The sequence below is a fragment of the Rhea americana genome, unplaced genomic scaffold (genome assembly GCF_003343005.1).
Source record: "Rhea americana isolate MKP2758 unplaced genomic scaffold, rheAme1 scaffold_68, whole genome shotgun sequence".
Lineage (NCBI taxonomy): Eukaryota > Metazoa > Chordata > Aves > Rheiformes > Rheidae > Rhea > Rhea americana.
In genome coordinates, this window is record NW_028186845.1 from 1,193,750 (window position 1) to 1,214,092 (window position 20,343).

Here is a 20,343-nt window from a genome sequence, read left to right on the forward strand (position 1 = left end):
GAAAAGAAAAGAAAAGAAAAGAAAAGAAAAGAAAAGAAAAGAAAAGAAAAGAAAAGAAAAGAAAAGAAAAGAAAAGAAAAGAAAAGAAAAGAAAAAGAAAAAAGAAAAGAAAAGAAAAGAAAAGAAAAGAAAAGAAAAGAAAAGAAAAAGAAAAGGGAAAAAAAAGTCACTATGGAATCAGTATTTCTCAGCAATTTGCGGATTGCTTTCCCTCCCAGCACCTGCAGCCAGACAGGGCTCGTTGCAGAGGTCACAGCAGCTCCACGCTCAGTGCAGGGCACAGTGGCGTGTTGGCCTGCTCGCACTGCGGAAGGCAGATAAGATCTGCAAAGGGCAGGAAGGGTCTTGCCATTGCATACCAGAGGTACAGAAGAGACAGGGGATCCACCTACTGGAAATGGGTAACAGCAAAGCCTTTACTTTTTTCTAACACGTGCAAGAGAAGATAATCACACAAACATCCTCTTCTAACTAATTTCTATCATTACCAGCATGCACCTAAGAAGGTACTTTCTATGGGTTTTAACTACAGTCTTCCTCCAGAAACTCCTGCAAGAAAAGACAGCACATGAATCAAGCACTCCCAAGTGGAGGCTGTATTACCTGGAAACCATAAAGAAAAAAAAATAACTTCTCAACAAAATGCAAGCAATTTATTCAAACCTAAAAAAACCTACTTTGGTCCTCAGATCTGTAAAGTGGAAATTACTCTTGACTCTTCTAAACACAACCAAAATCTGACAATACTCCGCAGCTCTAGGAATTATGCTTTAAAATTAATACCCGCATCAGTCTGGTAATGGCCCGCCAAAAGTAAAGGCTGCAGTGCAGCCTTGCAGCACGCGCTCGGGATGACACGCTAGACAGAGGCAGTCCGGGCCTGCCCGAGCCAGGCTGCCCTGCTGGACACGCTTTCCCCATCCTTTTATTTTTATTGTGGACCCCAGCAGACCTGAATTTTCACAATTTCAAAAGTGACCTTGTTATAGTCCGCATTTCAGAAAATGGCATCAAGCTAGGGACTGAAAGCCTTTTAGGTATTTTTGAATGGTGTTGCTGCTTGCTAAGCAAAGCGTGGGGACCCACTGCGGCCCTTGAACGGTGGGGTTAGAGATGCGCGAGGCAGCGGTCCCTGTCGTGGCAGCACTCTCTGCAGAAAACAGCTACTTTCCATGGATGCCGTGAGTTGTAAGGGGCAGGGCACAACATGATGAGAAGGTCTGGGATCATTCCCAGGACCTGGACCCGCATTTCTAAAGAGAGAAGATAACCAGTATTTAAAACACCAAGTCTCTACTGACTCCTCGCAAGGCAGCTGTCGCCGCACAGCTGGATGGCACGAGCCTGTTACTCACACTACGATCCGTAACAAGCACGCAGGTGTCTTAGAAATGTCTGGATTAGGACAGCAATGTGCACCTTGGTTTAGAAACGGCGCTCTATAAATCCCAAAGCACTGAGAGGAGTTTGTTTCTTCTTTCTTACCTCCTGTTGTCTCGTTCAAATCTTTCAGTCTTAGGGTCTGATACCGAATACAAGAAGGTAATTTCATTAAAAAACTGGATGGTATTGTAGCCAAGACAAAAACGCTAATCAGGCACTAGTGCTATTAGTGCTGAAAATAGTATTAAAGAGTATCGAATAAAACACTGAGCCATCTGTGATGTAGTCTCATGAGCCTGATTCTTACATTTGTCCTAATCCACATAAAATTACTCTTTGCTTCCTTGACTGTCTAGGTTACTCTTACTCTGCAGTAAACCAAAATGCTAGGAAACAGGCTCATGCAGTCATGAGTGTCAGTAATTGTGAATACTATAACAGACAAATGTTTCTTAATTTCCATTTTGACAAAAAGTCAAACAACAGCTCATATTCCAGATAAAACCCCCACCCATTTTGTTTTGCATGTGAGTTTTTAACCTGGAAACCATCATTAATAATATGGACAAAAATCTGACAGTTTCATTAGTTGTGTCCATCTGAAATATTAGAGTCTATTGTTTTATCCTAGTTCTCACTCATAAAAGAAGTTAGCACATTGCACAACATTTTAATTTTGGAAACTCACAACCGGATGGCCTGAGAAACGATCCTGCAGTTCAGACTCCAAATGAATATTTTTCCTTTATGATGTTGTTAATAATGAGAAATGAGTGACATCTAACTCCGCAGTTAAAAACATTGCACAGGAAAATGAAAATATATTATTATAATGGGCTGGTACTTTTCACGTCTGGAGCGCCTGGAAAAGGTCAGTTGTGACTGCAAGGCTTGCAGTAGGCTATATATGAAAAAAACTGATACGGAGCTCGTTCCGGAAACCTGCTCAGTTACATAACACTAACTGGCAACCACATGTATCACACGACACAGCAGTCCATCCGGAAGCTGAACGGGCTGCAGGAACACGCAATAGCGACAGGTCAGGCTGGAGCGTCGGGGCGCTGCTCCGCGGCTGTCCAGGTGCCCCCCTGGTTCGCACGAAAACTGCGCTCCTGCTCCTTTCCGCCTCGTTTCTCTCTCAGTCGGTGGAGCCCATCTCTTCTCCTTTGCAGAGCAGGTGTTTTGGGCCTCGTCCAGAGGAAATGACATTTTGGGGAAATATTAAACCCATTTTTTTGTTGTCGTTGTTACGTACTGCAAAATATTCCACCGTGTCTAGCTTTAGAGGCAGCGTATCAGAGGAAGAGCTGAGTTCGAATACCTGAAGCAAGGGTGGTCGTATCTGATCCTGAAAGTGTTTGTGTACTGAGTAACAGCTTCAAAAAGCACGAGCTACCACGCTCCCGTGAGATGATCAGCCGTTGTCCCAGGCTGAAATCGACTCTAAAACCCTCCTACAAAAGGGTGAAACAAGTTCTTATGAAACATTTCTTGCAGGGAGGAGAGACAGAGATGAAAAACTAAGGCTCAGTCAACCCTACTGAAGCTGCACCTTTAAATTCAATCTGAATCAAATTAAGAAAAGGGTGAATAATTAACTTTGGCAGCCTGAGTGTTTCAGAGACACTAAAACACTGGCCTTGGCTGATGAAGCTAATGGTTTTAATTGCCTCCAGAAAGGCTGCTGAAATTCAATTTCAGTCCAGTGAGGCCTTTATTTATATATTAAATAATAATAACAATACAAATTGCTGTTTTCCTTCAGCTTGCCAAGCACTTTGTTATGTACATAACATTATGGTTCCTTTCAAATTAACATCTGTGTTTAGTTCAGGAGGTTCATTTTCTCACCGAGCCCACAAGTACGGTTCTGGTGGGGCCGAGCTGCTGCACCTAATGGCTCTGCACTCACAGAAAAAGGTCTACCTTGATTCAGAGACTGCTTTTCTCCAGCCACAGTGCATCAGATACCACAAGTCTAGAGAAAAAAAAAGGCCCCGAGAATCACACTTTGCAGCGCAATCATCTTTATCAGCCATTTCCAGGAGAACTGCTTTTGGATTCCCATTCCTTATTAACTCCACATCTCCTACTGATCAGCAATAAGTGCTAAAAGCGAGCTTTTCACGCATTAAAGGAACCATTTCCTCAAGCCAGCCCAGCTTGGTGGCTGCTTATTTAAAACTTTTCACTGTGACATGAAAAATTTAAAATTCTCCAAATATCTCTGCCAAGGTATTAATTAGTATCTTTAAAAGCCCATGTAGTCTTTTAAAATCATTCTGGGCAAAATGTCCTCAAACAGTAGGTAAACTGCTCACCACACTTTTCACACAGTAAGGTTTCAGTTCAAATGAAGCCTGAAAGGAAGCATGGCAGGGAGGAAGGAGTCAAGCTGTGAAGTGGGACCAAAATGTAATAAAGTCTTGGCATCAGAAAAGCAGATATTTCTAAGTCCTTCCTCGTATCTCTTTTTTTGTAGCACAAAGTGGAGTGTTTTCCTGCCTTCATTTCAGGCCTAATGCTTGCAGCGTTCTCTGATAAATATGTTAAAGGTATTAAAACAAATTATCCTCCATTAAACTGAAGGAGCTACTTTTGCCCAGATGCCTAAGACTTTACACACCAGGTTCTGTACTTTCTGTTCCAGCAGGAGAAGACTTGTCCTATTTTCCAATTAACAGACAAATCAAAGAAGTCCATCAGAAGAGGCCACGAGGAGAAGAAACCCCATGTGGGTCTAGCAGGCAGAGAAACCATGGTCCCTTCCACACTCTGAGACTGCAATTTTCAAAGTAGCTGAGGATAATTAAGTACCCAGCTCCCAGGAAAATTCAATGAAAACGACTATATCTAATTCTCTTAGGCCCGGCTTGGGCTTTGATTCAGAAAAATCCATCCGTGCTCAGGGCTGCAGGCTGGCTGCAGTCTCCAGGTCCCCAGCCCTGAATCTCCCCTACACCAACGTGGGGGGAAAGGGCATAAAAGGTCAACGCGGGAGACAGACTTAATGACTAAATTTAATGATACTCAACAGAGATAGTGGAGGATAAAGGTGCGGTATCATAATATTTTTATACTGTATGGGGTAGCTCTTTAGTGAGCAGGAAGATTTAACTGGCGAAATGCTCAGTGCTTCCATTTTCATTGCCAAAAGGAAGCCTATGTTACTTTGTTAAGTATTCTGATTAAAAAATATTTTATTTAATACTCCTTAAATGGAACTCTTTTGAATGTTATAGCGCTCTTAGTTATTTGTGCTTTTTCAAAAAAAAAAAGAAAAAACAAAAAAGATTACTTTTCTTACTCCTATGCTGAGTGAAATTCAGTAATTGCTGAATAATTCTCTAAGGCATATGAGGGGTTTGGTATTCTGCAGTATTAGCCCAGCTTTTTTCTTGCAGTTCTGTGGCATTAAGGACAGAACCAGAAAGCCCCATTTCCTCCCATCAAATCCAACAGAGCTGCACTGGCGCAGAGAGGGAATAGCAGAGGAATGAATACTGCTTGCAAGTCAAAAGTCAAAATCAGTGTTCAGTTTTCAGGAAAGATGAGCAAGGAGGTAGTGAAGGCCAAGGAATATGATGCAAAACCATACTGTGAACACACCAGTGAGATATTGCCATTTTCAGATCACAACTTGTTTTCGTCCTATAGGAGCAACATTCTCTGCAATAAAATGGAGGGAGAAGTGGAAAGAGTGAGAAAGAGCAAAGAAGAAAGTTTACAAAGCTATCCTAGAATAAACATATGAGCTGATTTATCTCTGTTCATTTGATGGGTGAGAGCTGTCTAAACTGTCTGTAGAGATCTCTTCAGTTAAATAAACTGTCAGTGGTAATAAACAAGGATCAAAAAATTGCATTGCCTATCCAATTTTTAAATATGCAACATGAAAGAAAAATTACTGGACTAAGGCTTTAGTCTTTTAATGTTCCCAACAATGAAAAGCATGCTGAGAAAAGTAATTATATTAAAATTACAAAAGAGCAGAAATAGGAGAATGCCACGTTATTTCCATTTCGTTGTCCCGTTAGAGTACATAATCTGAACCACAGCTGGCTGAAAAGTTGCAGAAAAAGGCTATCATTTCAGACTGCTATTTTAATGGTCTGAGTGCAATAATTGATTAAGAACTGCAATATCTGAGCTAGGGAAATCATGTTCCAGACTTTTGAATTACACACCTATGCTCCATTTTTTTGAAGCCAGGACTGTTGACCTTCAAGCACAGGACTGCTAGGACATTTTCAAAACAGCCTTTATAGCACGAATAGATGCACTTTGATCTTTCTCAGTCAGCCATATGTTGTGAAAACTTGCTGCCAAACTCAGGTAATACCGGTGAAAAATAAAATAAAATAAAAACACATACATATTGCCCCAAAGAGGACAGTATACCATCTTTTCTTTGGTAAAGAGAGCTTCACAACTAAAACCCGAAGCCTCTTCAAAATCCTGGGATCTCTAAAGATACTATGGGTTGTTTCTGTAGCTCTAAGAGCAAAATCAGTAATTTTTAAAATATTTTTCCCTTTTTAAATGCTTCTCTGGTCTCAGCCTACTGAGGGGCAGTTTGAACCGTAGTGATTGAGCCTCCTTTCTGAATTATGGAACAAGAGCTACAAACACAATGAAAAGGAGTCACTTCTGGTTGCAGAAGTCTAAAAATCTAACAATTTCTACTACAGATTGTGTAACACCATTACTTTTGAGCCAGCAGCCAAGCAATTTTTCATGGTTACCAGTGATCAAAATAAGAGCTACAGAAAGATGTTAAGCTAAATCCACCCAAGAAAGATGATCCGCATCTACCATATTTATCTAATAGATGGATTTGGGTGTGCCTTATTTAATGTTCCTTTATATTTTTCATATTCAAGCAATCGTGCAAAGAAAAATTTATTACGTAATTTATACACAGTCTGTTATGCCCATAGCAATTTAATAATTAAAAATGGAGGAATACAAAATATAAATATTTTGATAGCACGCACAGATAGAGAACTGTGGTCTTGGCAAAGCAGCAGCTCGTAGTATGCTGCCCATGATCACCATGGCTATATGCTAGTCTAAATCACTGTGGGTTTCAGTTCAAGACCACTTAGACCTGACTTCTGTGGGACTGCTTATGCAGGTTTAAACATTTTGCTGGATTAGAGCCTGAAACATTCAGCCCAGTCCATTGGTTGGGAGTAATTTATTGGTGGGGAGACAGAGTAGGGTAGTATTCATTTTCATTTTTTCTCTTGTACTAGCTTTTATGAGCCATAGCCCTGAACCATGATGCTGCAGTACTAGATCCTGCATTATTAGAAGATCACCTGAGCTGCTTACAATTTAAGCAGATAGCCTAACACCCCTCAGCTTGGATTGCTTACAGATAAACCCTGATTCTTGCTCTGTTTTTAGAGCATCATGAAGTGCCAAGTTCCCATAAGAGTGAGAACAGGCAGGAAGCCCTGGGCACAGGGAGTGGGACGGGCCAGTGGATCTGCTCATGGGCCACCACGGGCCATCACCTCAATGGGAGAAGCACATGGGCTGCGGCCACTGCTCTGGCCTCTGATACGGGGCAGCTTCATGAAAATGCCAGACTCCTGAGGATGATAAAATGACAAAGCGGTTCTGCTCCAGCCAGTTTTCATAAGCACTTTGCTGGAAATGTCCATCCACATGTGAACTTTACAGTAGTCATTTTTAAAACCTCACAGTGGGAAGAGATGGAAAGAGCAAAGCCCTGCAGGAAAAAAACAACTTAAGCGAATGGTCTAGGAACCATAAATATTACCATTGTGTCTTGCATTAATCACTGGGAGAATAAGGAAAGGTTGGGGGAATACGGAAAACCCAAGCTCCAAGCTCAGTTTTGCTGAGGGGAATGATTTCCCCTTTAAAAAGATGTTTGAACTCTGGGTCCCCAGGTGTCCACCATGCTTTTGCTGAAATGACATTTATGTGGCAGGTGGTACACATAGCCTGGCATGCTTTGTAGCTGTTGGATCGCTGTAGAAATAAAAACTGCCAGATGGCTGGCATGTTTTCTGGCAGTAGCATAGAGCCCCACTGCCTGCTGAGAGGAAGTAAAGCTGCCCAAGACAAAATAATAGCGTCTGAATTTTCTTTGGAGTGCTGCTGGAATGCGGCTTACTGTGTTGATTTTGATTCCTGCTATCTAGGAAGCACCTTGTGATAGCCATTTGACTGCTCCAGAGAAACACCTTTCTCATCTCTCGCATTTTCATTTAACAAACACGTTAGGGAGATTCACGCACAATTACATTCCCTCTCCACTATTTCCCCTGCGGCTGGAAGCCCTGGTACCACTGCGAAGGCTGCGGTGGAGGCTGAGGTCTCCCTAGGGTTTGCGCCGGGGGGGATGCGGAGGAGGCACACGTAAGGGAACTTGTCTCCCATCCTCAGCTGTTACTACGCAGGGTTCAAACCTGCTGCAAACGGAGGCCAGTACTGCTACAGCACTGCTGTATTACTTCAAGAAAACTGCCACGAGGAGCATGTCAGCCTGGGTGCCCTGCATTTGTGCTTGCTCCAGAAGCGCAAACGCATCAAACTCAATGGATTGTTCGTTTTTCCTTCCACAGCCGTATTAATACACCATTGTCTTCCTAATTAAAACATTGCAGGGCAGCTGGCTTTGTGGGTGCGTTCTGCCTCCAGCGAGCACTGGGTGAGGCAAAAGCAGTATAATTCTGTGGCTCAAGCAAGGAGAAAGACAGACAAGAATCCTTGAGAGGATTGCCGCTTCGGCAATGACTTCTGCACGGGACTGTTTTGCATCTGCCTCAGTTTCCCCTGCAGAAATAGGAGCTTGATCAGCGTAATGAATTTCCCAGAGGAAGGGTAGCTAGATAAGTTAATACCTGCACAGCTACTCAAAATGTCCCGCTGACACAAACGGGGAGGTGGGTGGGAGCTGTGGTGTGTTTATAAAATTCCCAATCTTAGTAACTTGATTGGAGTTGTGAAAAGACGTCCCAAACAAGTTCCAAATTCTAATCGTGTTCTGACCTTAATTACACCCATGCAACCTCACGAAGGTAATCAAGGGCTGAATGTCTGCCTTAAAGAACTCCCTTCTGTTCATCTTTGGTAGTATTTTACCTTGGATTTATTTAATTAATTAAATCAGTTGATAATCACTAATCTCCAAAACTCCAAGCAAATGTTATTATTTCTCAAGTTAAAACCCACATGATAAATGAGTCTCAGCAAGCAAACCCGAATTTGAGCCAGCCATGACACAGACATAACAGCCGAGTGAAAAGACACAAATAATTTTGGCGTTCCACGTGGGCCAATTCATCTGCGGGGTAGCAGGTCGGTGCCAGTCTAACATCTGAGCACCACATGGCTGTAAGTTTTTCCAACATTGTTATTTCATTCCTGAAATAAACTTGTTACGACTGTTAATCCCCTGCATCAATTAAAGCAGCTAAACTGCATATTCTGCCATCAAGCTAATCAGCGGTATTGTTAATACTCTTCTTTCGCAATCAGTGTGACGTTAGTGTGTTCAAGCTGTTGCTGAAATGAATCTGGAGTAGTGTTCAACTACACTTGTAATTCAAGCTCCGTTTTAGCTAATTCACATTAGCATTCACAGAACTCCTTCTGCAACCAACTGCTGTGCGGTGCGCAGGGATGTACGTTCGTTTTGTCATACTTAAGTTAAACTTCCAGAATTTATATTTTCCTTCTTGATCTCTCTCTTTCAACTTCCTTTTCTGAAATATTGGAATAAAAATGCTCTTCTATCTCAGTAGATAGCCTTCTCTCTCTAGGAACTACTTACAGCTGGCATATAGTAGAATAGCAGCTAAACTATTCTAACCTATTCTGAGTAAAGATGGAGCAGAAAAATCAAGAACTCACAGCTTGTTCCTTTCAGCCTTCTTGTGTTTCTATTCTCGCTGAAAATTAGGCCCACCAGACAGTCTGCACATAAAAGTCTAACAATTTGCCAGCATTCTTCCTCTAACAATATTTCAAGTTTTTAAGAGAAAGCATTATCATATGCCAAATATCCGACAATCTTGTTCCTATAAATGGCTCACTAAAGCAAAATAAATTCCATAGGTGGCATTTTAATTCCTCCCCAAGCCCGATGCATAAATATTAACAGAGATCTCTACCTTTTTATGAAATTGCAATGATAAAGAATCTTGAGGATATAAGAAGTCATTTTTGTTCATGAGAAACACGCAAACTACGTAGATATATATATATAGAGAGGGAGATCTCTCTGTGCTGGATATTGGTGGAGATGTGAAAATGATCTGGACCAGTACTATCGGGAAGAGAGATATTACAGCAGTTCAAAGTGCATCGAAGCTGACAGTGTTTGGATTATGCTATTTTTATACAAGTGAAAAAAAGGCAGACTTGACCACATGAGGGGACAAAGAGAAGAAGATAACCAAAGAGAGTCATTCTAAGTATGGGTGGGACATCACAACGAAACATGTAATTTAAAAGCATTTATATACTAAGAAAATATGAGTCTGTACTGAGGATATGGGACCGAGAATAAAGCATGTGCTCTCAAGGCTGAGAATAACCCTAAAATGCTTTTATGGCTTGCATGAACAGAGAGTCTTTTTCTTTCTACTATTTTGTTGAAATCTAAAATGTCAGCTATGTACCTTGAGGGGGGAAAAAAAAGGGATCTTTTCCTTTTTTTCCTTTTAATATAAATTTTAAATAAAACAATCATTTTTAACGGACAGTAACAATGAAATCACGGTGGGGAAATGGGACCGTTAGAAGATATTGCCCCTCCAGGCAGCTCTTTGTCTTCAGCTCAGAAACATCCTTTTGCACCTACTCCAACCTCCACACACACACACACACGGGAAAGAACGTGAACTTTCAATACTGTTTGCAATACTCACTTATTCTTGCAAAGCTGATTCCATTTCCAGCTCAAATTTAGCATAACTTGGAAGAAAAAGTCACCGTCTTTGACAAAACGTACGAGCTCAGCTCTCTGATGATTAGAAATGCTTGCCAGAAGTATTTATGTGGCAGGTTACTTCTGGGGACTGTCACTTCTTTTCAGTGTTCCTTGCTTACAGATACCTTGGCGGTGCCTGGACTCAGAGAGTATGTCACACTCTCCGACTGCGAGCAGCCACCGTCTCTTGAAATACCTGCAACGCATCATTAACGGAAAGCTTTCGCTTTCACGAGGAGGAGCGGTGAAAGTCAGACCGCCTATCACGCCGAACTGGCCTCCAGCGCTTAGGGATTTCCCCATCATTTCTGTTTTCCCACTCATGTTTTGCCAGGTCTGAAGCTAAGTATATACATGCTGGTTTGCATCACGTATCTTCTGAATCACCCATGTTCCTTCCCCCGCTTTTGTTTAATGCTTTCTACACATCTGCCTGCCTTTCTGCAAGCTCTGGTAGAACTTTTTGCCTGTTTTTGTTGTTAAGCCAACTGGTGCATTATGTTAATAGCTGTCACGGTACCCTGGGAGAGGAAGTCTGCCTGTTCGCTTTATCCTGACAGCTGCTCTTATCTGTAAGATGGAGAGAGAGGGAAATGATACCTTCCTTAGGAAGAGAATGGAAACACAAGACACCGAAAGTACAATTCCCATGAAGAATGAAATCACCTCTGTGAATCAAAATACAGCTTTTGATTAAAAGCGCTCCAATTTTTAGACGTTCCATTTCCAATAAGTTAGTAACATTTTCCATGAAAAGCAACTCTTTTTGTAAAAAGAAAAAAAAAGAGAGAGAGAGAGAGAACACAGTCAAAAAATAAATGTTCTACCAAAAATACTGTTCACGTGGAAAATTAATCCACTTCTATTTATATGACCACAAATGTATAATAGCTATCTAAGTAGAACTGTTCAAATGTGGACAGATGCATACTCCTACCCTCTATTTTTCACATGTAGTATTATCTGTGAAATTTCATTCATGAAAAGAAAAATACAATATAGAAAAGTTAAAGATCTAAGACAGCATCACTGTAAAAATTTTGTAAAATGTTGACAATCTGGTATTCGAACTGGAGATGTATTGGGGATTTTTGAATTTTGGCTCATGAATTTCAGAACATGCAAATAAGCATGTATATGAGTTTAAAATCCACAACATTCTAACATTTACTTAATAGGCTTCCGAGGATGCCAGAGAAAAATTTCCAATTGTCCAGTTGATTGATTAGGCTCTATTACTTAGACATGCAAAACAAATACTTAGCAAATGCTTTAGGAATTTACATCTGAGCATAGTCTGCTTGTAGCTCAAAAGCTATGGGGCTCATCTTTGCCCAAATCCCAACTTCATACCAATTAGACAATGTAGAAACCTGTTTTTTTTTCCACTGATTAAAAAGATTAGTACCCCAAAACTGTCAGTTCAAAGGGGACATCTTGGCCCACCATAGGAACTCTTGTTAAGTATTCTTAACTTGTAATACTTCTTGTATTAAGGCAAATTCGAGGTATGACATCCCTCTGTGCCTGGTTTGTTAGTGGCAGCATTACCCAAGACTCCCCTTGGGGCCCCCCTCAATGCAGCCTCCCTTACATCAGGCTTGCGCAGGTGATGGGAGCCAGGCTGGCACATAGTTCAGGCTCATTGCCCTGCTGACCAGTGAATCAGGGTTTCTCCAAGCATTTATAAATTCTGCCAGTGGAGGTGCATGCCTGAATGATGTAACTGAACTCTCTGGGTGCAATGTGTACTCTGTAGGCTGCTGGTTTGCTTTAAATCCAGAGATCAAGAATTGTTTTTGAACTTTGAGAAGTTAGAAGTGAATGATTACTTTCGGCCTGGCTGCAGAATTTTCCATTGAAATCTGCAACAACCATTTCAGGTTATCATGATTTGCACTAGGAACATATGGATTCTATACTGGAAATAAAACTGTAAGGCAATTATTTCATTTTTCCTGCCAAAAATTCTATTGATTCCCTTCTTGTTGTTGAGAACTGGGTTTTTAGGCATTAAAAATACAACAGAAAGTGTTGCTTTAAAAAGGAAAATATTAAGGACAGACTTTGGCACATAGGGAAGTTTTCTATGCATCAGAGTGACTAGGTCTGTGCATCTCACACACGCATTTAACATCTCAGCAGTACTTTTTTTTTTATCATAAATAAAGAGAAAAGGAGTGCAAAAGTATTCCATGCAAACTTTGTCTGATGGAAATATTTTAGAACAGAAAGATAAGAAGGAAGCAAATACTGAACATAGGACTATTAAATAACTCTGAGGAACAGGACCATGTATTCGTGCTTCCAATTTTTCTTATTTATGCCTTTCAGCTCTCTTTAAGAAAGTTTATTTGACTCCAAACACTTTGTTATAAAATGTATTTGATCTCCAATTGCTAATATTGTGTAATATTAAAACTTATTCCAGCATCTCATTAATCATAACAATCACAAATCTGTTTATTTGAAAGTTAGAGTTTTGAGAACTGTTTGCCACTGGGGAATTTACTAATCTTACTCTAGCATTTAAGTGGTGAACTCCATGTGTAATCTTGGATAAATCACTAAATCTCTGTATACTACTCTTCAAAATTGAGTTAATAATAATGCTTTTGTCCTGTTCTACTTTTGTCTCACTAGATGGAAAGCTCTTCAGGCAAAGCTGTGCTTTATTATGAGTACAAAGAGTTCCTAGAGAAATCATACTTAGAAACCAGCTGGGGATTTACAAGTAATACTAATTATTAGATAAAAACTGGGTGACCTAAGCAAGCTACCTTCCATTTACAAATGAATAGGCTAATACAAAAGGGCTCTGCGTATTAAGCAAGCTCTTTGGATAGCAGTCACTGAAATATAATGATCATGCTGTTCTGAATTGTGACCCTGACTTCAGTGGCGTTACACTGAGTTTTCACCATGTATCTAGGATTAAACAAGAAACAAATTTATCATTCAAAACAATAAACGGGAGCCTGAGATATGGTCTCCTAGTCAATGCAGCCACATTAACAGAACTGGTAAAAACCCTTTAGCTGTATCATAGAGGACACCAGAACTGCTAGTAACACGCAGTAATGAACATGACATGAGGACTCCAGAAAGCTGAAGGCTGATGGCTGCAAGAAGAAAATTGGTATCAAGGCTATGCCTTGGCAAACCTCTTTCTCAGATTGTTAATTTAGATTATTACTGTGGTGTCTATAGAATGCTGAGAATATGCCAAAGAAAATAAATTTCATCGACAATGAGTATGAATTTCTTTAAATGGATGATTTGTAAATTATTTTTTATTCTGTTCTTTATTAACCTAGGGCATTGTCCAGAGCAGGGCCTAAGCACTACCTCCATAGAAGTCTCCCAATAGAAACACACACAAAGAAAGCAGTAAAACCTTATTCCTAGCGTTTAGGGAGCGCTGTTTGCCTGCTAAGATCCAGTATGAGGTTGGCATTACCTGTTGCTGAGTTTTGGGAAGGAGATCCTTGAGCAGACTCAGACCAGCCCTACACCTGCAAGGAGCTGACACTGCTCCACCTCAGGAAATCTCAAGCTATCACAAGGTATTGTGAAGAGAAGAAAAAGCTGGTGAAGAGCGCAACAGATTTGCCATCAGATAACTTCATCTGAAACCACTGATCAGCGTGACTAGCAAGCACAAGGCTCGGGGTTAGCAAGGGAAGCTGCACATTCATCCTGAAAGGAGACTTGTTTGTTAACTCTTTGGACAAAGGCACTAAGCAAAGAGAAACCATAGATGAGGGGCTCACTCTCAATGCTAAAACCTTGATTTCTTTCTGTTATTTCTTCTGCACAAGCTACTGCTTGGCAGTTAGGTGAAGAAACAGCAGCAGGGAGGCACTTGGAAACCTGGGCTACAGAGTTTCCCCCTCACTGGCAGAGCACATGTTAGGGACCAGCTGGCAGCAGAGCTTGCTTCAGATAGAGTTCAAATTTGGGTTGTTCATACTCCATGAATCTAGTTACCAAAACCCTTGAACAGTCACATCTCAGCTGTCTCTGTCATGAAAAAAAATCATAAAAACAGAATGGGGAAGTACTTATTAGTTCATCTTCTGGCCTTGCCTCTGTTCAGGAATCATCTGTACAGCATGTCTTCCAGTGCTTTGCCTGCCCAGTACTTTAAGAAATCATGCCAAAAGTGTGAGAATAAAATCCAGCACCTCAGGATTTCCACCTACCACAGATGTGTTTCATTTCATGCTCCATTTCAATTCACAAAAGTTTTAGAATGCATAGTCAAGAAATATTAAAACAACATCCCAGAAAGCAAGACACGGGGTAAATTTGAGTTGGGTAAAAATGAGCTCAATTTCAATCACTTGCTGATGTAATTTGTGGATGCAAATGCTGATATATTTATGCTTAGTTTTGAACATACAAATTCACTCACTTTCTTAGTCTCACCTTTATAGGCACTACTTGCATCAGAATGGCGAAGTTAGTGAGGTGGTTACAAAGACACACGGAGTAGTTGAGGTCCCCACTCTCACGCACACAGCCTTCATTAGACCAAACACCAGTTCCATTGCTGCAAAGCACACAAAAATGGAACGTAAACTCCATCAAAGTAAGTTTTATTTAGGTTAATTTGACATGCATTGTATTATAGAGGCGATATAAAGGCTTGAAATCTTCTCAGGTTGATAGATCCACAACAATGTTAGTATATTCTCAGTTCTGTCATGAAAGTAGTTAAGGTAAATATTGAGTGGAACAGGGCCCAGATCAGACTCCTGTGAAGTGCAACCCATTTATGGTATTTCACCTAGCCCCATTTTTCTATATTTTGAGAACTGTCTATGAAAATATTGTATCAGACAAGTCAACAATCTTGCAAGAGCTAAAGCATATCATATCGTCACTCCCTTATTCACTGTCCCACTTGCTTGTCAAAATGAGTAATTTAGACTGAGCGTGATTTCTAATGACTAGATTCTACATCAATTGTTTTTTGTCGCTTCGTCCTCAGGGGCAGCAGAGAGCAGCTCCTGCTCCACTGAGGATATGGCTGGATTGGCCATGTGGCCTGATCCTAGGACTGTACAGTGATGTGACCCTCACTGGCTTGCTTCTTCGCCAAGCCAGCGATTTGGGTTACCTGGAAGCCACTGCACGAAGACAGCCCAACCGTGAGTCCTGCAGCAGCGCAGGGATGTGGAAGGCATGCTCAGGCTTGTGTGAGGGCTCTGCGGGCTCCGGTACCAGGGTTGTCCACTGACTGCTTCTCAACTGACTGTTTATTGCTTTCAATATTATTCTTGGTCCTGAAGCTAGATGCAAGATCTGTAATTTTCTGAGTCTTTAAAGGTAGGTATTACTTCACCCTTTTCCTGTCTTCTGGGACCTCCTTCAGTTCCCAAAGAGAGTAATTGGTCAGAAACCAATTATTCTTTAACTACCACGCAACAGGGAATAAGAGCATCCTGACACAAATAAAACTCGTTTGGAAGGATAGATTTCATATTACAGTTTCCATCCTGAGGCAGCGCCTCAAAGGCTCAATCCCCAGTGGAACATGATATGGGAACAATGTCCCAATCACATTAATTTGATTCAGTAAAATCTGTTTCTAATTTATCCATAATCTGTGAGTAACCATAACAACCAGTAACTTCTGGCAGCTGGGATAGTTCAACATACTTGAAACAAAACTTCAGTATAACAATTATACTGACCTTCCCATGTGCATGCTGGATAGCAGGGATCACAGCATTGCAAGCCACTTCTACATCAATTAAGCTTATGCCATTACGGCTCAAAAATTGTTAATCCTCATGAAATTCAAAATTCACTATTTGTATTCTTTCTCAATTAACTTAGTAACAGCAGCATGCTTGGAATCAAGAACACATGAAATATATTCACAGTTGAAAAAATAGCTACTTTTTTTGCATAATTCCTTTTTCTCAGTGAAATTTAGGGTCATATTTATTTACCTTTTATTCTGTTCTGCATTCAGGGATGTAACTTTACTTCACTGCATGCATTGACAAAAACTCACAGTTCTGAAATACTCTGAAATGCTCCTGTATTTTATTGTGAATCAGGCATAGATCCAGGGAAAAGAGGATCTGCTCTGCTGGAAGTATGCCAATTTAAAACATCCAGTCATCTGCCCAAATGGACATATTCACAAACCATCGCAAGCGTAATCAGTATCAGTCTGCATTTTGGTTTTGATTCCAAAATTTTTCAATATCTCAATCAAGGGTCATTGAATAAAAACTCCCTGTTTATTGTAAAAGGTGCCTATGAATTGTATTTGTTAAAAACCCAGTGGCTTCATTAACAATTTAACAATTCCTGTGATCAAAGAGAACGAGAAGAATATAGATAACATCTAGGATCACAAACTGTGTGCAATCAGATTAAACAAAGTTAAAGAACTTCAAATTATGTAACATACCTGTAGTCCAGAAATGCACAGTAAAGATGAACTTTGTTGCTCTTATTTACTGCTTGGCTGTATTGTTCAGGAGTCTGCCAGAAAGAAAAGATAAACCCTGAAGAAAAGTATAAAAAGAACAAAAATCTGCTTTCTATTTAACTAGTTTAAATTCTTATTCTGATAACTTCAATAGATTGATTCTAGATTAGCAAATGATAAAGGAAAGCAAAATTTGTCAAACTTCATTGTTTGAACACAAACCCCAAACAGGCAAAGGCTAGTATTCAGTCTTAAGTTTACACACACTTTGAGAGAAATTTGCATCCCATTTGAATAAACAGCACTACTTACTGTATGTATATGTAAATATGTATGTTAATTATTGTAGGATTGGGACCTTATTCTTCAGCATACATTTGGCTTCTTTGGGTTTTGTCCTCTTCAGGTAATAAAAGTCCCATATTTTAGGATTAAAAACACTGAGAACACCAACAAATATGTTCTCTCCAGAGTAGTGATTATTTTTAAATACACAGTCAGACTGAAAGACCAATGCCATAACCCGAGATTTTATTTTAACAGACTTTGGCATTATGATGACTTTATTTTTATCTTCCATAAAGAGATTTAGCCACTAACTCAATCTTCACAAATCAGAAAGGTTTGACACCTCATTCTTCACTATGTTACACCAGTTTCATGACAAAATAGTTTGTATGATATTGGAGTAAAGAAGCACAAGTAAAAATTTGTTATATACCAGACATGAAAACCAAAGGATTTCCAAGATCTGTTCTACTCTTTTTAATATATATGTAAAAAAGGAAGTCTACATTGTTTTATACTGCACATTAAGGCTATTCTTTTAATTGCAAGGATCTTCAGCATAAACAAATCACTGAGGAATTAACAGCCCTCAGATCATTACAACACAAGGTCAGTACTGTCAAGCCAGAAGATAACCAAGTCTCTCAATGTTTTAGTGAGAAAAAACAAACAAACTTATGTTAGACACCATGCTGGAACTCAAGCAAATACAAGTCTCTGATGCAATTTTTCTATCTCCTCTCCCACAAGTCCAACAGTGAAGTATCAGGTACAAGATAGCACAGTTCCTTTCCTATTAATGATAACACAGCATTTCTGCCTAACACGGGATATTCACATTGGATTTCTACACCCTTCAAGTAGCTATGTGGTAGATAAGCCTATTTATTAATTTGTTCTTAACTCGTATCTCTGGATAACATAAATGGAATTTTTCTATCTGCTTGAGCAACATCTTTGCACAGAATTCCTAGCTCCTTGACTGATCTTGGATACCTTGTTTTCCCCAAGCTTTCATCTTAGGAACAGCTAACATTGCAGGTCAGGTACTTACAGAAGCATAGCTTAAAGAAGAGATAAGACTGTTGCTTATCTGCTAAGGGTCTTTATTTCTCCTTTGGTTCTAGCCAGATCCTCTAGCCTTTTTCTGAGTGGAGCAAGTAAACAGTAACCTGATGCATGTGAGACCAAAATCTAGTGTAACTGGATGGGGAAGAGAAAACTGTGTGTTCTGTCTCTTGCTGATGGTCATAAACCAAACTGGCCCCATCGTGTTTTGGGCAGTTGAAGAGCTACATTGTACATGTCTGTAATTCAAGCAGCGTGGTCCGATAACAGAGTACCATGAAAAAGAAATGAATAACTCTATTAGTATTAATATTAGTTACCCAGCGCACTAATTGTGTCAACTCTGGACAAATTTTTGCAGTGCTAGATCTTGTTTTGTGGTGTGAGCAGTAGTTATCATCCATTCAGAGTCTCGATGCACTCATGCCACTTTCTTTCAGGTTGTGGTGACAGAGATGTAATAACCCCGAGCATGCTACGTTAATCAGCGGAGAGGATTCCTTCTTCCTCGCCAGCTGCTCCCTAATGGCCCTTTGCAAGGCTAAGATCTGACTCGTGGGTTCCCTGCTAGGTGCATTTCGGAGAGACCCCGCCACTAGCCTAATCTTTTAACAAAAGCAGGGGTTTTCCACACCTTCCAAATTGCAAACTTCTAATGGAATATGAATTGCCTTTTAGACACTACTTCCTTCGCTTAATCCTGCTTCTTGCTGCTCAGAACCTTTCTGAAGATCATCAGTTTAGAAACTGCGGAAGACTAATAATCCATACCCCACAACTGGAAAACTGCCTTCGGTGACCTCAGTTGATCTGGAGTTTCACCAGCAGAGCTCATTTTGTTTTACCAGCAGCAAGGGCATGCAGCAAGCATAATGTTTGCCCATCATGCTGTATAATGTTATGTCCATCATGTCTACAGCTTTCCTGAAGAATGCGACTGAAAGAATTCACACCATCAGTTTGTATGGCAAATTACTTCAGCCGTATGACAGACAGACACACGGTGGCTGAGAGAGACAGACAGAGACAGAGAGATGTGCTGTAATAGCAGCTAAGATCATACAATAACTGTCATTTCCTATCTGCAAGCCAGTGCTAGATAAATCTCGATTCTTAATACACTAATGGAAAGGGCACTTCAGGGTCAGGTTGGAATGAGATGTGTACTTCGGTTGTGTATCTTTTTACACAAATAAAACCCAGATGTATGTTTTGCCCTCAATTAAATGTCTCTGGTGGTGGACAAACTATTGTTTTTCTCTGTCTTTAAACACAGATGTCACTCATTAGATAAAGAGGTACACCAAGTGAGGCTATATAATCTCCGGACTATGAGCTGTCCAGATGTTTGTGCATATCCACACAGGAAAATAATAGATATACAATGTGTATACAAGGAGTCTGTCAATTTATTTCTCCTTAGAGAATATATTCCATATTTTAACACATACAGTGTAGGCCTCATAAGGTTTTGCAGTGCCATTCATGGTAACTGCATCTAACACTCACCTTCTTAGACTTCACTGAAATTCTGCAACAAAACTGTCATTAGAATAGAAACTCGCCCTACGCATAAGAAAGTGGCTACGGTGGGGAATAAGCCTTCACTGAGCTTCAATGGTTCAGACTTAAAGTACTCATTAATCTGGAAAAAACAAATTTATACTGTCTCAATATTTCATTTCTTAAATTAAACTCTATGTGTGACAGCTCATATGCGACCTGGATCCTGCAGCACTGAGGATAGATTTAATGACATTGATAATAGAGCACTTAATATATAAGTAGGCTTTTACACTAAAGTTTAAGTCACTTGGGTGTTTATAAAAGCTTGTGAAAGGAAAGTGCATGTAGTTTTTAGTACAGCAGAGAGGGAAAATACTGGTACACTAAGTAATCTAGGATCTGTATACGAGTTCTCCCTTCTCTCAGTTCTTTATATCCGTTCTTCTGCATGGAGAGGGATACATGCTGCTTCCCCCAAAAAAGCACAATGTGTTAAATGAAGTAATAGCCATGATACGGGCCAGCAACAGCCGGGACTGCAATCCGTGTCCATTACTGTCTGATGGAGCAGGTAGCTTGGGACCATCTCTATTCACATCGATTATGGCAAAGAGCTGTTCTGCATCCCTTAAAATAGACGCTGACTCTTGGTATGTTAATCAGACTT

At 40.2% G+C, this 20,343-nt stretch overlaps 1 protein-coding gene across 2 annotated transcripts in view; it reads right to left on the reverse strand.

Annotated features, from left to right (window-relative positions):
• ADGRD1 (adhesion G protein-coupled receptor D1) overlaps positions 1-20,343 on the reverse strand; it is a 162,062-nt gene that overhangs the window by 58,789 nt on the left and 82,930 nt on the right. For both annotated transcript variants that reach the window (XM_085321106.1, XM_085321109.1), the window contains 2 exons: positions 16,794-16,867; positions 14,792-14,915 (listed from right to left, as the gene is read on the reverse strand). In XM_085321106.1, coding sequence (XP_085177232.1) covers positions 14,792-14,915; positions 16,794-16,867 — 198 coding nt within the window. The remainder of the gene's footprint in view (positions 1-14,791; positions 14,916-16,793; positions 16,868-20,343) is intronic.